Genomic DNA, 17284 nt, shown 5'->3' on the forward strand with positions numbered 1-17284 from the left:
ACAAAGCCAGAGACTGACCTGAAATTAAAAAAGAGGAGTCGGAACTTGGAGCCCCGCTGAGGTTTCCATGGGGTGAAGCAGAGCCGTGGATGAGGTCTGCCTGGTGCCACCCAGGGGAAGCCCATGGAGTAGCAGACAAATAAACCGCAAGCACAGAGAGCCTGCGGATACCTACCTGCAAAGGGACATCAGGGTTGAGGTCGAATTCTGGCACTTTTTCAGACCAGAGAGTGAATCTCTTCGATTCCGGATGAATGAAGTAGTCAAAAATTGTCCCCTGAGAGGGAAACTTGATGGTTTTGAATTCGTTCAGCCACCACTTGCTGAACTCGAGGCGGTAATCCATGAGCTGGGAACAACCAAACGGAGAGCAACTCAGAAAGTGGCTTTAGTGTCGTCCGGAGGGAGGCAGCCGCGGGCAGGAGGCTCTGATGAGCAGGGAGGCGCGGGCAGGCGCTGGGTACTTGGTCCTGCAGCTGTACCTGGTCCTGGAACAGGGCCCCACCAAAGGCCCAGGTACAGGCGAAGACGAAGTAGAGCTCATAGAGGTCCCGGGATGAGTCCGGCGGTACGTTCTGTGGCGTCAGGAGGCACTCGAGCAGGAACAGCACCATCTGTATCAGCGTGACCTCGGCGATAGGGGTGATCTTCTTGAATCCAGTCTTGTGCTTCTCTAGGCACACCGGCAGGTACTTGTCAAAGAGGATTGTCAGAACGGCCTTCTCGGACTGCACTGTCCTCGTCTCGATCCAGCTGGTCACAATGCTGCCAGAGGGACAGGCAGGGCTGCAGGCAAGTGCTCAGGACCCTTCCATCCCATCCCATCCCATCCCATCCCATCCCATCCCATCCCATCCCATCCCATCCATCTCCCTCCCCAGGCTCACGGGCTCCAGCCCAGGTCAGCGGGGTTGATGTAGAGGATTCCTGCCCGGGACACGGTGGCCGGTGTGGCTGTCCGCAGGTGGCTGATCTCGAAGAGGAGCCGCATGGTGGGGTTGAGGGGGATGCGCTCATTGCTGGCCAAGGTGAGAACCTGGGAAGCAGCCCATAATGGGAGCATGCCCTGATCTTGGGGCACAGGCGTAAACACATCGGATCACCTTGAATTAATGAGCAAGTAAAGCTCCTGGGGTTGTGATGGCACCGACCTTATTGTCATCCATGACCGTGTTCAGGGACTCAATCCACATGGGGTCAATATCTCCATCGAGGATGATCCATTTGGGCCCTTTATGTGTGATGTTGGCCAGGTCACGCATTGCTGTAGAAAATAGACCTGCCCCATAGAAAGACATATAAATTTGTCCTTTTGAGTAACATTTGCTGGGGGGACACGCAGGGCTGGCTGCTTCCCTGAACCGTGTTCCTCCTCCCTCACACTCCACTAAAATGCCCCAAGAAAAGGTCTTCCCATTCCACCACCACATCCCAAAGTGTTTACAGAGACATGCTTTATGAAGTGAATCATAAAGCTGCTGCAGGACTGCTTGTGCCGGCTCCCGCGCGGGTAAGTGACCGCTCACAGCGCCGGTGTCTCACCGTCCTTCCACTGCCGCGTGGACGGGTGAATAACGCCGAACAGCTCATCGCAGGTCACAGCCTTGGGGTCGAGGTCCACGGTGACTGGCTTCCGCTTCATGTTTCTGTAGGTCTGGTTGAGCGACCGCAGCACCTGCGCAGAGGAACCGTGCAGCCGTGGTGCTGGGCCCGGCCCTTGCGGTGCTCAAGGCTCTGGCGTGGCACCGGCTGCGCTGCCATCCCTGCCCCAGGCACAGCTGCTGACTGCGGCTGGCAGAGGCGTCTGAGAGGATGGGAGAGGCCATGGGATGTGCTTGACCAGGGGCAGGAGGGGACTCGTGTCCTCAGGGATGGTTTGTAGCTACCTGGGACTTGCCACAGCCGGCGTTGCCGATGACAAAGACGGAGTGTCTCACTTGCAGCAGCTCCTCCAGCTGCACCACCTTCAGCACGAAGCTCTCCTCTGCCTGCAGCTTCAGCTCCAGCACAGACTGCTTAATGATCTGGGAGGGAGAGCAGGCATTGACCACGGGCATTGACCACAGGCAGCTGCCACAGCCTCTGCGAGACCCCAGAGACCACCTGGCTTCCCCCAGATGTGCCCAATGCACCTTCAGCCTCTGGACCCTGCCAGGGCTGGGAGGGCCCCGGGTTCGCACCTCCTCCAATTGGAGGTCCCGCTTCCTGGGAACATCCAGGGCTGGGAACAGGTCTCCAATCAGCCCCATGAAGACAGGCAAGTCGTCTGTCACGATCTTGGGGATGTTGAAGTCTCTTAAAGCTCTCATCAGAACTTGGTCCTCAGCAGAGTTCGGGTCCTCTCTCTTCAAGGAGCCTGCTACCACCAGCACGGGCTTGATGGCCCGCAGTCCCCAGTCATAGTGGTCCTGTGACAGGCAGCAAAGTATTAGACTTCATCTGTGGTGAGGGAGAACTGCTTTAACCAACACTACTGAGGAACACCCTCTCCATCACCCCACCCCCAGATTATCCACACAGTGTCCAGACAACCAGCCGTAAAGCGAGCCTATTTCCAGGACAAGCCCCAGCCTGGGCTTGTTTCCTGGAAGCACGTGCTTCTTGTAAGTCACTTCTGCCGAGATGAACAATACCTGGATGCTCTCATCTTAACTGACTATATTCTATTTGATTCTGGGTTTGGAATTCTTGATTTCTTCTGTAAAGCAGAAATATGCCAGATGATGCACCAGCGTGAAAGTGGAATTTACCCAGCCATAGACCTGAGCTATGCAGAGCATCAGCCAGCACATTACTACCAACAGTCTTACTACAATCCATCAGACTTAAAATTCAAGTGAGCTCTTTCATCTTCAAGGACTGTGCAATACTGTGAAATTACCTGTTTAGACAGAAGCTCTTTGCAGAGTGCGTACAGAGTAATGAACTTTCTCGCTAGGAGCTTCGCATCCATAAAACCTTCTGCAACAAGCATGATTTCACATATCGGCTCAAAATCAGGGACCACCATGGCGCAGGGCCTGTGAAGGGCAGTAGTGGTTTGCAGGGCTGTGCATGAGCACCCACAACCCCTCATCCTCCCACAGCCAGCAAGAATTTGCGCCTGGGTTGCCAATATAATCCATTCCCTGCTATTAGCACCACGAGAGCTGGGCAGTGATTTACACTGGCTGGGGGCTCTGGGGGTCTCTTGTCCAGCTTTCTGCTCCAAGCAGAGTGTCACAACTGGATCAGGTCACCCTGAGCCTTCTGCAGTCGCAGTTTGAGTCCCTCCAAGGACAAAGATCCCACAGCATCCCTGGGCCACCCCTTCAACTTTTAACCACATTTTTAACTATTCTCAACTGGATTTGTAGCTCAAGGTGGCAGCTGGACACCCCCAGCATCCTGTCCCCAGGCTGAGCAGCCTCTGAGCACCCCAGGGCTCTGAGCAGGGCTGTCCTGGGAAACAAGGTGTCCCCAACACAAACACCCTTACTTTCACTAGCAGGGGCTGAGGTCACGTTATGGATGCAGCACACGAGTGTTGCTGCAGAGGTAAATGCTGCAGTTACTGCAGTCACACACAGACCCATCTACCTACAGTTACCTGAACAGAGCTTTTAAGTTTTCAGGCAGCTCTGTCCGTCCTGCATAGCCAGGGTTCATGGTGATGAAGAGCCCAACTGATGGGACCAGGCTGATCATCTCCCCAAGGAAATTGAAGGTTTTCTTCTTGGCACGAACTGCATCTTGAATAGACTTCACCTGCCAGTGAGCAGAGGTGTCGGTGCTGGCAGCACCGCAGGACCCTGTGCTCACCCTCACCAGCCACCCTGGAAGGAGAGCCTGGAGGTCTGCCATGCCATGAGCAATGCTAGAAGTAATACTGAGAGTTCGCCAAAGCCACAGCACCAGGTGATGGCAGCGCCAGTGGGTGTGATGGGTCATTGGGATGGGACACAGACGGGCTGCATGACCTTAAACGTGCCCAAAGCCCCCGTACTGCTACACTACCCCTCCATCTGCATCCCAACACGACACAGTGGAAGTACAGCAGCAAACCATCCCTTTGAAAGTCAGGTTTAACTGAGAGAACATTCTGCATGTGACCTGCAATGTCTCATCCAGTCCCTACCTGCTGCTGGTGTGCACAGAGAGCACGTACCTGCACAGCAATCACGGACAACACCTCCACTGCAATGCGGTTGAACTCATCGAAGCAGCCCCAGGCGCCGGTCTGAGCCAGGCCTTTGTAGATATTGCCACAGGACTGCAGGGAGAGCACCAGAGATGCTTAACACAGAGGCTGCAATGTGGGGATTTGTTGAAACAGCTCAAGTACTGGGAGCTGCTCTTGCTTTTGTGGTTAGCGCTGTGCCCTAGGGAAATGTCCCACAGTGTTACAGCTCCCGAGGGTCCCCCGGGATTCCATGGACGCGAGCTGGCTGGAGCTGTGGTGGGAATGAGTGATACAGGAAGGCATTAAGGGCTGTGGCCGGACCCACATGCGTTGTGCCAGGGAGAGAGCAGCTTTAGGGCACTGGTGATGGTTGCTGCAGTCAAACACAGGGGCTGCACGCTGCAGTGGTGCCTCCTGACAGAGGGTCCCCCCCATCTTGTGGGGCACCCCCTGACTCTCACCTCAGTGGCACCGTCCCTGTCCGTACCTTGTAGTCCATCTGCTCGGAGCAGTTGAAGACATACACCATGATGCCCACAGCCCGGCCCAGGTCCTTGGTGGTCTCTGTCTTCCCGGTGCCTGCGGGCCCAGCGGGGGCTCCCCCCATGTAGAGGTGCAGGGACTGTGTGAGGGTGATGTAGCACCTGCGGCAGGAGGACACGGGGCTGAGCGGTGCCGGCAGCGCGCACGGCCCCGGCGGGAGGGGGGAGCCGAGCACCCACCTGTCCGTCAGCGGCGTGATGACCAGGCGCGGCGTGTTCCCCACGTACTCGTACGAGTACCGGAGCTCCGCGTCGCAGATGTTGATGTAGCAGTGCTGCATCCCGCTGTCCCAGCGGTGCCGGAGCTGCGACTGCCACGGGAACTCCTGCGCGCTCTCCACCTGCGGGGCGGCCGGTCCCGACCCGCTGAGCTCCCGCTCGCACACCGGGACCATTCCCCACCTCTGTGCATGAGGGGAGGGCGCAGGCAGGTCCCAGTGCAGCGCTGCGGTGGGTGAGGATCATCCCTCCATGCGCCTGTGCGCAGCCCCACGCTGAGGATCGCGGCGGGAGCCGGCAAAGCTGCTGCTGGAGCTGGCTTTGCATGACCCCAGCCTGGTCTCGTCTGCCCCGGTCGTGCTGCCACCTCCCCAGCTCCCCCCATGCACCCAGACATCCCATGTGTGCTTTACTCATGCTATCGGGATACTGAGAAAATATTGAGAAGTGATAAAATAACAGGGAATCTGTGCTCAGAGCTGCCAGAACCCCAAGCAGTAAAAATACCCTCTTGTAATGAATACCTTTGCAAGGATCATTTTGGCCACAACATCCCTGGCGTGGACGTCAATGGTGCAGATTGTCATGATCTTCATCCTGTCTCCAGGAGCGAGGTGTCCAATGAGTAGTGAAATCAGAGCATTTAGCTGAGCAATCTGAGGAAGGGAAGATGATGAACAGAAAACTGATGTCATTATTTGCCCATCTCTCAGTGACCCCTGGACCAGACCTCGCCTCTTCCGAGCAGAGAGGGGCTGCAGGACAGCTCCAGAGCAGGTCACCTCAGGCTGGCAGGAATGCCAACCTGCTTTCTGTGGTAATCCTTCATCGCGTTCTCATAGCCTTCCTCCAGCCTCGAAAAGGCCATGCCAACTTCTGTGGTCCACCAGATCTGGGTGCATGTCAGAGCAACCTGCGGCAAAGCACAGGGAAAATGTGGCCATCAAGGGAAACATCCCAGTCCCAGGAAGGCTGTGGGGGGCAGCTCCTGCCTGTGCGGGGTAGTCGAATGCCCACTGCTCCCGTGGCTTCTCCTCGTAGGTGGTCATGGCCTCGAGGATGAGGGAGCGCAGCGTGGAGCGCATGCTGGCCAGCACTCGGTTCAGCCAAACCTCCACCTGTTGGTCACATCCAACAAACCCTGAGCGAGCGGCTCCCTTCCCGTCTGTGTGTGACCCCACACTGCCCCGCACAGCGAGCTTCTGCCTGCGCATCACAGCAGGCTCATGACAGACACCAGCGCGGGCCTGCAGGACGCTTCCCGTGGCAGTTTATGGGGTATGGGCTGAGGGTGGCCAACAGCGGGGGGAGAACCCCGTTGTGACCACCTGAGGGGGCTGAGATGACTCTGATACTGCTGCAGCGCTGTTAACCCATAGTGCAGAGCCCATTTCTGAGCTTTTGCATCTGAAAGGCTTCACAGCTGCATTTTGAACTGCTGTTAGTGCCCAGCAAGCACAGGGCTCATCCCCATCCCGAGCCTGCGCACGCCTGCCCCCATCCGCAGAGGCTCCGCGCAGCTCAGCTCACCTGGCCAGACAAGTCGCAGTGTGCATCAAAAGCCACGTACTCCTCGTCCAGACTGAACATCCCCAGTGCAACCTTCATGGGCTTTTTATCCACAGCTTTCTTGAACTTCAGCTTAGCCAGGCTGTCAAACAACTTCGCGAGGTGACGGGACACCTGAGGACAGAGGCACGGCCGGTCAGGGGCTCCCATCCAGCGCAGAGCTGCGGTCACCACCCTCCCACATGGCTCTCGGGGTGCTGCATCCCCGAGAAGGCGGGTACCAGGGCTGGCGTCCTGCCCCTTAGGACTGAAAACATTTCAGAACTGCTGTAACAAGTGAGCACACAAGGGACACAGGACTTATCTCCGTGCTTTGCACACAACCCTTACTTCAACTGGCTCATTCCCGTTCGATAAAATATCAAGCAGGTCTGCAGAGGAAATAAAGTAGAATCTGGGAAAAACCAGTCTTTTTGTCTCGAGGTATTCAGCCAAAGCCTTCTCACAGACCACCAATCTAACAGAAAACAAGGAACCTGCAGTTAAGCCCTGATGTAGTAGTTTTTGCTAAGTACTTGTCATGTTGAGACAAACGCCACTTGGGAGAAACCAAACTCCTCCTTTGGCCTCTCCATCATGCTTCACCAGGACAGCTCAAACCTCACCTCTTCTGCAACTCTTCCAGCTTCTCGTAGAGACCGCTCTTGTTTGTAGCTTCAATCACATTGGGAGTTTTTACTGCATCAGCCATTAACTCCTGCAGGAAGAAAAATAATTCGGCTCTACCCAAAGCAGTGACGAGCTCGCGGGCCCCAGGAACAGGCTTCGCACTTTGAAATCCTTATCAATAGCCTCAAAATGCTTCAAGTCCTCTGGCAGCTGGCTGCGGATGTCTTCGGAGCCAACGAAGATGCTTTCCAGGTGACTCCATGTCCTCTGTACCTCAAACCAGATGCTGATAACGGTGTCAGCAGTCAACAGCTTGTACTGCCAGGATGACACCTCCTGAAGGAAGAAGGTGAGGTACTTGGAGGTCATCAGGTTCTGCAGCTGCACTTGGTTGTCCTCCAGCGTCTCAATGAGCTCCTCATCCGACTTGAGCAGCATGATGCCGGTCCTGGTGTGAGGCTCATGCTCAAACTCCATTGTCGCCCAGGTAGCATCCAGGCTGCTCAGCACCTGCAGATGGGTGAGAAACGAGCTGGACTCTGTGGTGCCGAGTCCCAGGTCCTGTGGAAAGGAAGCAGCAGGAACGTCTCCTCCAGGGGAGGAGCTCTGTGGTACTGCACTGTGTGGGGACTCCAGCCCCTGGGAGCAGGAACACGAGTGCTGACAGCATAGAGCCACATCAGAGCAGGTATCTCAGCAATGCAGGGGAGGAACTGAGTCCCAGTTACCTTCTCCATTCTTAGCTCCTTTATGGCTTTGTCCACGATGCCATGAACCTCGTCCTCAAAGTTGTGCAGGTTCAGCTGCAGCAGATCCGCGAGGGTTGTGTTCTCAGACATGGTGAAGTTCACCTGGAGCAGAAGCAGCACCGCTGGGACATGGACTCCCCTTGGCAGGGGCAGCCCAGTCCTCAACCAAATGAGCTCACTGACACATTTAAAGACCCGACACAAATATTTGCTTATGGCCAGCTTTTTAAAGAGATTGCATGTTTCCTGTGATGGATGCAAATCCCAGGCCAGGGGCTGGAGACAGGGAGGGGTGGGAGTGTTTGGAGCACCTGGGTTGCCTGCATGAGCTCCTGCCAGTGCCGGGCCCTGATGGCTGGATTCTGCAGCTCGTTCACGGTACGCAGGGAAGTTATCATGTTCTTCACACTGTTGTCCAGCCCTATGAATGCGTCCCAGCTTCTCATCTCCTTATCCAAGCTCCTAATGTCTTTAGCAAATTTCTTACAGTCGATATCCATCTGCTCAACATCAATATCCTTCCACCTGGTGGTCTTCCAGGCGTCAACATGGCTGTTAACCTGAATTTGGGAATACATGCTCACAATTAGCAGGAGCGTTCCTGCCCAGTGCCTGTGCTGGGACACACAGACCTGGCCTAACGCTGTGACAACAACCTGCTCTGTGTCTCGTCCCACCCCTCATGGCATGAGCCTCTCGGAGGAGCTGGCAGCACTCTGCTGTCAAGCCCTTGGCCTGCAGACACCGCTGGGCATCGTGCCCTGGTGCAGGGACCAGCATCAAGCCCAGGGCTCCCTGTCCCCACGCTCACTGCAGATGGCTGCTGGCAGCCACCATCTGCATACACTGGGCAGCTCTTCATGGCCTCAGGAGCTTCAAAACCATGAGGAGCAGCCCAGCACACTCAGGACCCTGCTCTGCACATCCTCGTCTCCTGCCACCTCCTGCCCTCCCTGTGCTGGCTCACAGGCTGTGGCACGTACCAGGACGATCATGTCCCAGAGCTGCTTCAGCAGGCACACCTCCCGCTGGCACGCTCTGAGCTCTTTGTACTCTGGGACCAACACTTCGAACAGCCTGGCTGACTCGGACAGGGCAGCCAAGTCACCCTCCATGGCGGTGATCAGCTTCCGCTGCTGGAAGGAGAAATAGAAAAGGTCTCAGCCAGGGTCAGCATTAGGGACATGTCTCCTACCCTAGCAATGGCTCTGTCCCTGCTGCGGCATGGTGGGGATGGGAGGCTGCCTCAGAGCCAGACCCTCCCCATTGGGATGGAGCTGGAGCAGAGCCCCTGTGTATGGGGCTGGGGGTGGCCAGGCAGTGCCAAAGGGGACAGCACCATTCCTGGTGTCCTCCCCTTCCTCACCGTGTTCAAGGCCACGTAGGGGTCTTGGTGAGTGAACAAGAAGGGGGCACCTTCCCGGAACTCCTCCTGGAAGATGCGCTGCTGGACCTGCACGGGAGGACGGGGCTCAGGGGGCAGTTGGGGAGAGCAGCGGGGGCTTCCCCAGGCTGCCGAGCCCCAGGGCAGGCACCTCGAACTGCTGGCACTTCCTGCTGATGACGTTGCGCTCTTTGGCTTGCAGTGGTGCTACCTTCTGCTTCACCTGCAGGCAGAGCCTCTTGGTGCTGTCCCACTGCTCGGGGAGCTCCTGCAGCCAACACAGCACGGTGTGGGCACCCTGGACCCCCACAGCCAGCACCCAGCCCCCCGCACCCCACGGGGCTCACCTGGAGCTGCAGGTAGACCTTCTCCGACATCTCCACTCCGTAAGCGCTGAGCAGGGCAATCGCCTCCTTCAGGGGCTGAAACATGGTGTCGGTCGTCGCTTGCCTCTCCTTGACCCTCATCAGGTGCCCCATCACTGCCACCAGCCCGTCATAGTCTCCCTCCTCCAGAGGTTTACTCAAGCCGGTGTTGGTGTCTTTGATGAACTCCTCCAGGTCTGTGAGGCTGGGAGGAAGGTGCTGGTTCTCACTGGGCGTCCCCGACAGGGCTCACAGCTGCCCCTGTGCCTGCCATGGGCTTGCTCTGCAGGGCACAGCCCCAGGGGATGCACCCACCACCTCTACCCATCACCATGGGAGTGCCCAGCACTCGCACCCACACCTCCGCGGCTCCAGCTCTGCCCTGGCACATGGCGGTGCCTTGCCACAGCCCAGGCAGGCTCCGGTCACGGGGAGCACCCTGTCCCTGTGCTGGGTGCCTACCTGTTGGTGACGTGGTCGATGAGGTGCTGCCGGAGCGCCAGCGCCCGGTCCTTGATGGCTTTCAGCAGCGCCTGCTTGAAGGGGCGGCAGTCGCTCTGCAGCCACCCCCCAAATACCTTGGTGCTCGAAGACCCCAACAACTCCTTGCACAGCACCTCACACGTGTCAATCTGGGGACGAGAGCAGGTCAGCGGCCAGCACCTCCCCGGGCACCCAGCACCTCCGCAGGCACCGGCCCCGCACCTCCTCTTGAAAGTGCTTGAGGGACGGGGCCCCTTCAGGCAGGGGCTCCTCTGGCCACGTGTCCTCCTCCTCGGGGATGCGGGCACCGCCGAAGGTGAGGAAGCGCTGCAGGAACTCCTGGGGGTCCTCCAGGCACAGGTGGGCTTGCTTCTTGAACTTGACGCTGTACTCCTCGCCTTCTGACATGGCGCTGACCACCAGCATCACCACCTCCTCCCGCATGCTGCTGAGCTCCGTATGCTCCTCCAGGGTGGTCTGCAGGGATGGGCAGAGCTCTCAGGGACCGGCTGCGGGGACCAGGCACCCTCAGCCACCTCCAGCCAAGCTAGGAGGTGCCGCCTGCCGTGGCCCAACCTTGTAGCTGAGCTTTCCCTGCAGCAGGCGAGGGATGCACGCTGCGGCCACGTAGATATCGCTCAGCAAGCTCTCTGTGAGCTCCAAGAAGCTGTTTCCGTCTCCCACCTCCAGCGAGGGCCGGTACTGCACCCTGCCGTCACGCAGCTCCATTTGCACCTCGAACAAAGGGGCCACGTCGGCCTGAAACAGGTCATCACCTCGTGTGGTGCTTCACAACCTCCGTCACCCCAGCCCCACGGTGGGGACAAGGGGGGACACGGGCCCCTCTGGCACTCGCTGCCCCGTACACCAGGGCATGTTTGGCCACTAAACAAGTGCCTGAAGCCACCACCAGTGGGCAGCGGCCACCCCGAGCAGGGGCAAACCTGGACCTACATCAGGGGCCATGTTGTTGAGCAGCAGCTGCAGAGATCTGCGGACAAATCTGAAGAGTGCGCCCAGCACGATTCCATCCACGTAATCCACGTAGTCCAGCCATGTCTGTGCTGACACATCAGCCCTCAGCAGATTTGCATTCTCCTGTAAGCAGGGAAAAACAACTCTTATTTGTCCATGAGCACCCAGTAAATGTCCCAGCTCCAACCACCGCAAGTGCACTGCCTGTGGCCCCGTGGGTCCATTCTGCCTGGCTGTCACACAGGTCCCACATCCTTCCCTTTCTCCCTGCTGTACAACACTAGAATGCAGCCAAGACCTCACCCGAGAAGGCAGCAGACTCCTGGCTTCCACAGGAGCCTCAGCTCAGCATGTAGCACAGACCCCAGGTCCGAGCCCACTGCTCACAGTTACAGAGCGGGGACAGTGCTGGGTTCAGAGCACTGCAGCACCAGGCACACTCCGCGTTTCACTGCCCCAGATGAAACGTCCTGGGACGTGTCTCACCTCCAGCATCTCACGGATCTTTACGCCTGCATCCTTCATGGCAGTGTAGCACTTGGCTAGGGTGTTTGCTCGTCCATCCAGGTCCAGGAGCGCTGTTTCCTTCTTGTCCTTCCTTTCGAACAAGGGATCTGCTGAGCACACCTGCAGGGAGAAGACAACAGAGCTGCTCCATGGTGCCGGGGGGCTGGGGGGGGGGGGGGGTAAATCCCTGCAGGAAGCTTCCCGGGAAGGCACCAGCAAAAGCTACCTCTATCAGCTGGGTGATATTTTCCACGTTTAACTTTGCCTTCTGGACCCTGTTCTGCAAGTCATACAAGACATCTCTCATCTGCTGGATGTACTCCATGACGCCTGGGAGGGAAACATGCACCCAGGACTGACGAGTTACACAGACCTCCCTCCCCAAGGCAATGAGCCATGGGGTGCACCAGGGCTCTTCATCACAGTGGGGGAACACTGTCCAGCCCCCACCTCACCCATCCCCTGTTTTGGGGACCTGAGGGCAGGTGCTTGGCCAGAGGTGGGAAGGTGCCAGGGACCCCCCAGAGCACACACAGCAGATCTCTGGCCTCGGGTTTGTACCTTCATGGTGCCAGAACAGGGTGCTCTCCGCGCAGGCGAGCTGCTCATCCACGGCCTCCAGCTCCCCCGCCACCAGCAGCAGCTCCACTGGCAGCAGCCTCAGCTTCACCTGTGGACCCAGCGCGGGTGAGCAGAGCAGGGACCGCCCCGGTCCTGCTTCTGCCCCTGCTCCAGCATGGCTGTACTCGCCTCTGTGAGCCCCGGGCTCCCCCCATGCTGTGCAATGGCAGCAGCAGCTTGGCTCAGCGCTGGGGCCAGCCAGGATGCGGGGTGATGGTGACGTGCCTGCTGCACCCCAACACCCCTCGGCTTCCAGGACCCATTTCATGAGTCTCCCCCCGGGGCTCCTCGACCAGCCTCAGCCCGGCCAGTGGCTCATGGAAAAGCAGTTGGGCTGTCTTCCCTTTGAGACCTGCCTCATTGTACCAGCCAGTGATAAGATCCAGGTTGTCCACAAACTGTTGGAACATCTCATTTTGAGCAAAAAGGGTCTCAGCGCTGCTTGGGATATCCATCTCTTGGAAGTTCAGGTACTTCACCTCCCGCAGCATAGCCATGAGCTGCGAGACGCGATGGCCAGGAAAAGACTTGTGAGGAAAAACCCTTGAGGTCCCGTGCCGAGCCCCATTCACTGACGCTCAGGGGAGGCATCGCTGGCACTGCCCGAGCAGCACCAACCTCTTTGCTGAAGTTCACACTGAGGAGGGAAGATTGGAGGTCCCTCAGGATCAAGGGCTGCTCCAGGCTGAAGCGGCAGTCCTTTAGGGCCCCCTGCACCCACTCCATGTAGACCTCCTCACGGAAGCCTTGCAGCAGCCCCATCATCTCTTCATACTTCTCAGACAGCAGTTTGGCTTCAGCACTGACCATCACCCTGCCGAGATCATGATAAAGCAGCAGCTGCTGCAGCGGGAGGAGACACACACAGGGCCAGACCCTGCCCCGTGTCCCATGGGTGACCCACACGTACGGGTGGTTGATGGAAAACAAGCCCCTGTACTGCTCCTCCAGGCGCTCCTGCAGCTCCAAAGCCCACTTGAGCTGCCCGGCCACCGGTGGCATGTTTTTATTGATGGCTGGGCCCGTCCCGTGCGGCAGCGGGGAGGAGATCTGGGTGTCATAGAGCACCTTCACATCCTCCAGCTCGGCCTTAAACATCTCCAGCAGGGCTGAGTAGTGAGGGGAGAGCTCAGCTTTTATCACAGGTCGCTCCAGCAGATAGGAAAACATCTGCACCAACTGCGGGAGAAAGAGGCGCTGCCTTTGGCTCTCCAGAGCGTCCCAGAGCAGCCGCTGACCACCCGCGGTGCCCCCAGCGTGGTGCAGCGTGCTGGGGGCACAGGTACCTTCACAGCGGACGTCAGGCAGCTGCAGTCATCGAAGCCTTGGGAGAAGATGGCGGCCAGCCGCCTTTCCATGTCCTCAATCTTCTTCTGGAACTCCGCAAAGTCTGTGTTCAATTGCTGCCAGGAGAGAGCAAAATGATTTAATCTGGTGAAGCCCCTGCGCTTCCTTCCGAGATCCTTCCTGAAGGACTTGCTGAACCTGGAGGCTGGACCCCATGACCTGCCTGACGTGCTGCCATGGGGCAGGTTTAGCCCTTGCAGTGTGCCGACCAAGGCATTTTGTTTCATTTAGCAGAAGTTTAAGCTTGGTACCAGCATCCACCCACCTCCTCTGTGGGATCCAAGGAGTCGTATTTGCAATCAGAAAAATCCTTGAGGATTTCAGCCACCTCGTTGTAGATCTGAAACACCTGAGTCCCGAGGATGTTTCCTTTCACTCCTCCCAGCTCTGCCTTCTCCAGCTTCAGGAACTCTATAGCTGTCTGGTACAGGTCCTGGCAAGCACAAACCATCACCTCACCTGGCTCCTCTTGGTGGCCAGCCTCAGCCCCCCATGTGCTGGGGGTGCGGGTGCAGGAGCTGCACTACCGGTGCACAGCTGTGTCCTGTGAGCTCCCTGCTCCCAAGGAGCATCCATCCCAGGGACGGGTGCCGTGCTGGGCTCGAAGCTGTGCTCCCAGCCACGCATCACAGCTGCCCCCCCTGCACCAGCAGCCCCAGCCCATCCCAGGGTTGCAGCAGTTTGCCCTGTGCCGCTCTCGGGGACCAACCACATTGCGCCCCATGTGCTGTGCTGTCACCTCAATCGTCTTGAGCCTGTGCAGGAAGGACTCCATTCTCCTGAAGATGATGCTGGGGGGGAAGTCCCAGAGATGCGGGTCCTCCTGCAAGGGGACAGGAGCCATCAGCAACCAGACCTGGCATGGCTGGGGCTGGGCAGAGCCACACCATTCCCTGCACCCACCGGGAACAACGTGGGCACCAGGTCGGAGCAGTAAGTGTTGTAGGACTGGAAGAGGTTCTCTATGACGGAGATGCTCAGTTTGATTGCCCCCAAGGTCTCTTCAGGTTGTCCTTGCAGCCCCTTCATCACGTCCTCGGGGCTCAGGAACTTACGGGTCTAGGACAGGCAGAAGCAGTCAGGGGCTGTTGGCAGAGGGGAACGCGAAGGGCTCCTTCTGCCCTGCCCACCCTCTGGGCCCTGGCGACGGCCGGTGACCCACGCTTGCCTCAAACCCACTCCAGCCCTACGCTGGGCTTTACTGGTCCCTTGACTGGGTGTCTCTACATCACCCGAGCTGGGGTCCCCACAACTGCCCCGTGCCACCCCTCCCGCTGCTGTCCCGGAGCTGCCGCAGGTGGCTCGGGGTGGGGGCTCTACCAGCTCGATGAGGAGGTTGCAGATCTCCTGCAGGATGACGACCACGCGTGTGGGGGAGCTGTAGTACCGGCAGCTGGCCCGGAGCAGGCGGACGGTGCGCAGCGCCCGGTCCACGTAGGGCTGCAGCTGCGGGAGCGGAGCCCCGTTACTGCAGGGCCGTGGTTGTGTAACGAGGGTCGGCAGAGCCGGGCTGGAGCCAGACCGCAGCTGCCTCTACCGGGACGAGAAGGCAGTGCCTGGTTATTTTGCCACGTGCAACTCACCTCGGAGTAATCTGCTTGCTCCATCTCTTCCAGCAGCATGCAGAGCGGTTGCAGGTGGGAGCTGATGTCCTTGGCTTCCTCCAGGCCTGGCCCAAGGGAGAAACCCAGGACTGGGTATGGGGAAGCCTCGATGGAGGGGCAGAAGCAGCTGCCCACCATCGCCAGGGCACTTACCAGCACTGACGTCCTGGAACACGCTCTGCAGCACCGGCCAGAAGCAGCTATTGGCCTTTTCCAGCATCTCTGCCAGCACTGTCACCCGTGGAGAGAGCAGCTGGCAGGGAGAGGTGGCCGCCTCAGCACCAGGGCTCAGCACTGGGGAAGCAGCCACCGCCTGCCTGGGCAGTACCTGGTCATTGATGCACTGCAGGTTCACTGCCCTGGTGTGCCAGAAATTGAACTCGGCACTGGGCAGGGGGTGCAGCCCCTCCAGCAGCGGCTCTGCCGAGTCCTTGCTCAGGATATCTCTGATCTGCTGGGACCACTCAATGACGATGGTCTCTGTGGCGTGAAGCACCGAAACATCCATGGACCCTGCCAGGCTGAAAGGGGATGGGGTCACTCTCCCACACTGGGACCAGCCCTGAGCCGTCCCCATGTGGTCTGCCAGCCCAGCCTGGCCTGAGCATCCCTGAGCTCTGCTGCTGGGGATGCTGTGCCCAGGGATGCTCAGGGACTGAGCCGGTGCTGCAGCTCCCGTGCCTCCCAAAGGCACTCAGGCCCCTGCCAGGCTTCACTGGCACCAGCAGCACCCACCAGTCGAGGACGGTGCTGGAGCCATCCTGAACATCCAGGTGCTTGGGCAGCGGGAGCAGTGGCTTCCCCTGGATCTTCCCGCCCATCACAAAGTTCTCGTTCTTCAGCCGGTGAACTTGTCTCGTGACATCCTCCACCACCACCCCAGGCCAGCCCGCAGTGTTCTTCTCGCTCAGGAGCAGGGGGGACACGACCTGGGGGACGGGGCTGGGTCAGGTCTCCCACTGCAGAGGGCATTGTGCAGCAGCGCTGGGGAGCAGCATCCCCTCCTGCTGCCCACCCGAGCACGGAGGTTTTGGCTGATGCATTTCTCGTCAGGAGCCCCCTCAACCTAAGGTGGATTTCCAGCTCTCATGGGAGCAGTGAGTGCACCAGCAAAACCCTGGTACTGAGGAGGAACGTGGGGGTTCCCAGGGCTTTTGGGTGCTGTGGGCAGTTCTTTGAGTGGGAACATTCATGGGAAGTTTGAGAGGAATCCACTCAGGCATCCCCCACTGCAGGGATGGGGAAGGGGGAACGTTGCTGGGTTTTTAAACCCATAGGGAGGAAGCAATGAGTCCGAGGCACAGGAGAAACCCGTGCTTGTGACCATCATCACCTCCGTGTCCAGGTGCTGGGAGGTCAGTGCCTGCAGCAACTTTTCTTCTAGCAGTGTAATTCAGTGTCTTTCTGAGCCCACCTCAAGCACCGGCCCATGTGGGGAACCCACCTCCTCCATCACGGTGATGAAGTGCTCCTCGGGTGAGGGGCCGATGTCCCCCACCAGCAGCCTGCTCTGGCAGTCCTCCTGGGTGATGCTCTCCTTCTTCTCCTTCACGAAGTAGACGCCCTTGCCCCTGAGGGCTGGGGGGAAGCAGGGGGTGGCCTGGGGCTGCCCGGCTGGATCCAGCCCCAGCACCAGCTCCAGCACGTCCTCCTGCCCGAAGAACTCGTTCAGCACGGCCACGGTCTCATCACTGCCCATGAACTTGTTCCACTTGTCGGGCTGAATGCTCATCAGGTGCATGGCAAAGCTCTTCAGGAAATCGTGCCGTGCATCCGCCATCCTGCCCGCACCCCAGTGCCTGGGGAGACCCGGGCAAAGCCCCCTCAGCACCGTGCTGGGCAGGCCCTACACCCCTTGCCCAGCTCCAAAGCCACAGAGAGCTGCTGGTCCTCATCCCTGCCCGGGCCCATCATCTCCCCTGGGCTCCATCCCCCCCAGTCCTGCCTGGCCCTACCTCTGCCCTGCCCCGTTGCACTCTCAGCTTGCCAGGAGCCTCCGGCCACTGCCTTCAGCCTAACCGACACTGGCACCAGCCCAACCGACACCGGCACCAGCCCAACCGACACCGGCACCAGCCTAACCGACACCGGCACCAGCCCCAGCCCCACCCAACACCAGCCCCACCCTGACCAATACCAGCACAGGAG

General features: G+C 58.9%; 2 protein-coding genes across 2 annotated transcripts in view; one reads left to right on the forward strand and one right to left on the reverse strand.

The window, feature by feature from the left end:
* Nucleotides 1-17168, reverse strand: part of DNAH17 (dynein axonemal heavy chain 17) — a 33370-nt gene extending 16202 nt beyond the window's left edge. The window contains exons 1-46 of the mRNA XM_057409654.1: nucleotides 17113-17168; nucleotides 16581-16935; nucleotides 15872-16065; nucleotides 15465-15657; nucleotides 15290-15389; nucleotides 15116-15201; nucleotides 14853-14978; nucleotides 14436-14591; nucleotides 14272-14355; nucleotides 13798-13965; nucleotides 13472-13588; nucleotides 13096-13364; nucleotides 12804-12999; nucleotides 12542-12685; nucleotides 12126-12234; nucleotides 11791-11894; nucleotides 11544-11684; nucleotides 11037-11180; nucleotides 10659-10841; nucleotides 10305-10559; nucleotides 10062-10231; nucleotides 9582-9804; nucleotides 9386-9502; nucleotides 9217-9303; nucleotides 8834-8986; nucleotides 8162-8410; nucleotides 7830-7952; nucleotides 7264-7611; nucleotides 7098-7189; nucleotides 6823-6949; nucleotides 6454-6606; nucleotides 5916-6041; nucleotides 5729-5836; nucleotides 5448-5579; nucleotides 4885-5045; nucleotides 4650-4806; nucleotides 4148-4252; nucleotides 3590-3747; nucleotides 2882-3020; nucleotides 2181-2408; nucleotides 1887-2024; nucleotides 1543-1675; nucleotides 1152-1279; nucleotides 888-1036; nucleotides 483-765; nucleotides 176-349 (exon numbers count right to left, since the gene is read on the reverse strand). Coding sequence (XP_057265637.1) covers nucleotides 176-349; nucleotides 483-765; nucleotides 888-1036; nucleotides 1152-1279; nucleotides 1543-1675; nucleotides 1887-2024; nucleotides 2181-2408; nucleotides 2882-3020; nucleotides 3590-3747; nucleotides 4148-4252; nucleotides 4650-4806; nucleotides 4885-5045; nucleotides 5448-5579; nucleotides 5729-5836; nucleotides 5916-6041; nucleotides 6454-6606; nucleotides 6823-6949; nucleotides 7098-7189; nucleotides 7264-7611; nucleotides 7830-7952; nucleotides 8162-8410; nucleotides 8834-8986; nucleotides 9217-9303; nucleotides 9386-9502; nucleotides 9582-9804; nucleotides 10062-10231; nucleotides 10305-10559; nucleotides 10659-10841; nucleotides 11037-11180; nucleotides 11544-11684; nucleotides 11791-11894; nucleotides 12126-12234; nucleotides 12542-12685; nucleotides 12804-12999; nucleotides 13096-13364; nucleotides 13472-13588; nucleotides 13798-13965; nucleotides 14272-14355; nucleotides 14436-14591; nucleotides 14853-14978; nucleotides 15116-15201; nucleotides 15290-15389; nucleotides 15465-15657; nucleotides 15872-16065; nucleotides 16581-16916 — 7266 coding nt within the window. The 5' untranslated portion in view covers nucleotides 16917-16935; nucleotides 17113-17168. The remainder of the gene's footprint in view (nucleotides 1-175; nucleotides 350-482; nucleotides 766-887; nucleotides 1037-1151; nucleotides 1280-1542; nucleotides 1676-1886; nucleotides 2025-2180; nucleotides 2409-2881; nucleotides 3021-3589; nucleotides 3748-4147; nucleotides 4253-4649; nucleotides 4807-4884; nucleotides 5046-5447; nucleotides 5580-5728; nucleotides 5837-5915; nucleotides 6042-6453; nucleotides 6607-6822; nucleotides 6950-7097; nucleotides 7190-7263; nucleotides 7612-7829; nucleotides 7953-8161; nucleotides 8411-8833; nucleotides 8987-9216; nucleotides 9304-9385; nucleotides 9503-9581; nucleotides 9805-10061; nucleotides 10232-10304; nucleotides 10560-10658; nucleotides 10842-11036; nucleotides 11181-11543; nucleotides 11685-11790; nucleotides 11895-12125; nucleotides 12235-12541; nucleotides 12686-12803; nucleotides 13000-13095; nucleotides 13365-13471; nucleotides 13589-13797; nucleotides 13966-14271; nucleotides 14356-14435; nucleotides 14592-14852; nucleotides 14979-15115; nucleotides 15202-15289; nucleotides 15390-15464; nucleotides 15658-15871; nucleotides 16066-16580; nucleotides 16936-17112) is intronic.
* The window catches only part of ARL16 (ADP ribosylation factor like GTPase 16), a 251534-nt gene that overhangs the window by 72597 nt on the left and 161653 nt on the right, over nucleotides 1-17284 (forward strand). The window lies entirely within an intron of this gene.

The sequence above is a fragment of the Pezoporus wallicus genome, unplaced genomic scaffold (assembly GCF_028554395.1).
Source record: "Pezoporus wallicus isolate ANWC-B61680 ecotype Strahan unplaced genomic scaffold, APGP_CSIRO_Pwel_v1 contig_12974, whole genome shotgun sequence".
NCBI classification, from domain to species: Eukaryota; Metazoa; Chordata; class Aves; order Psittaciformes; family Psittacidae; genus Pezoporus; species Pezoporus wallicus.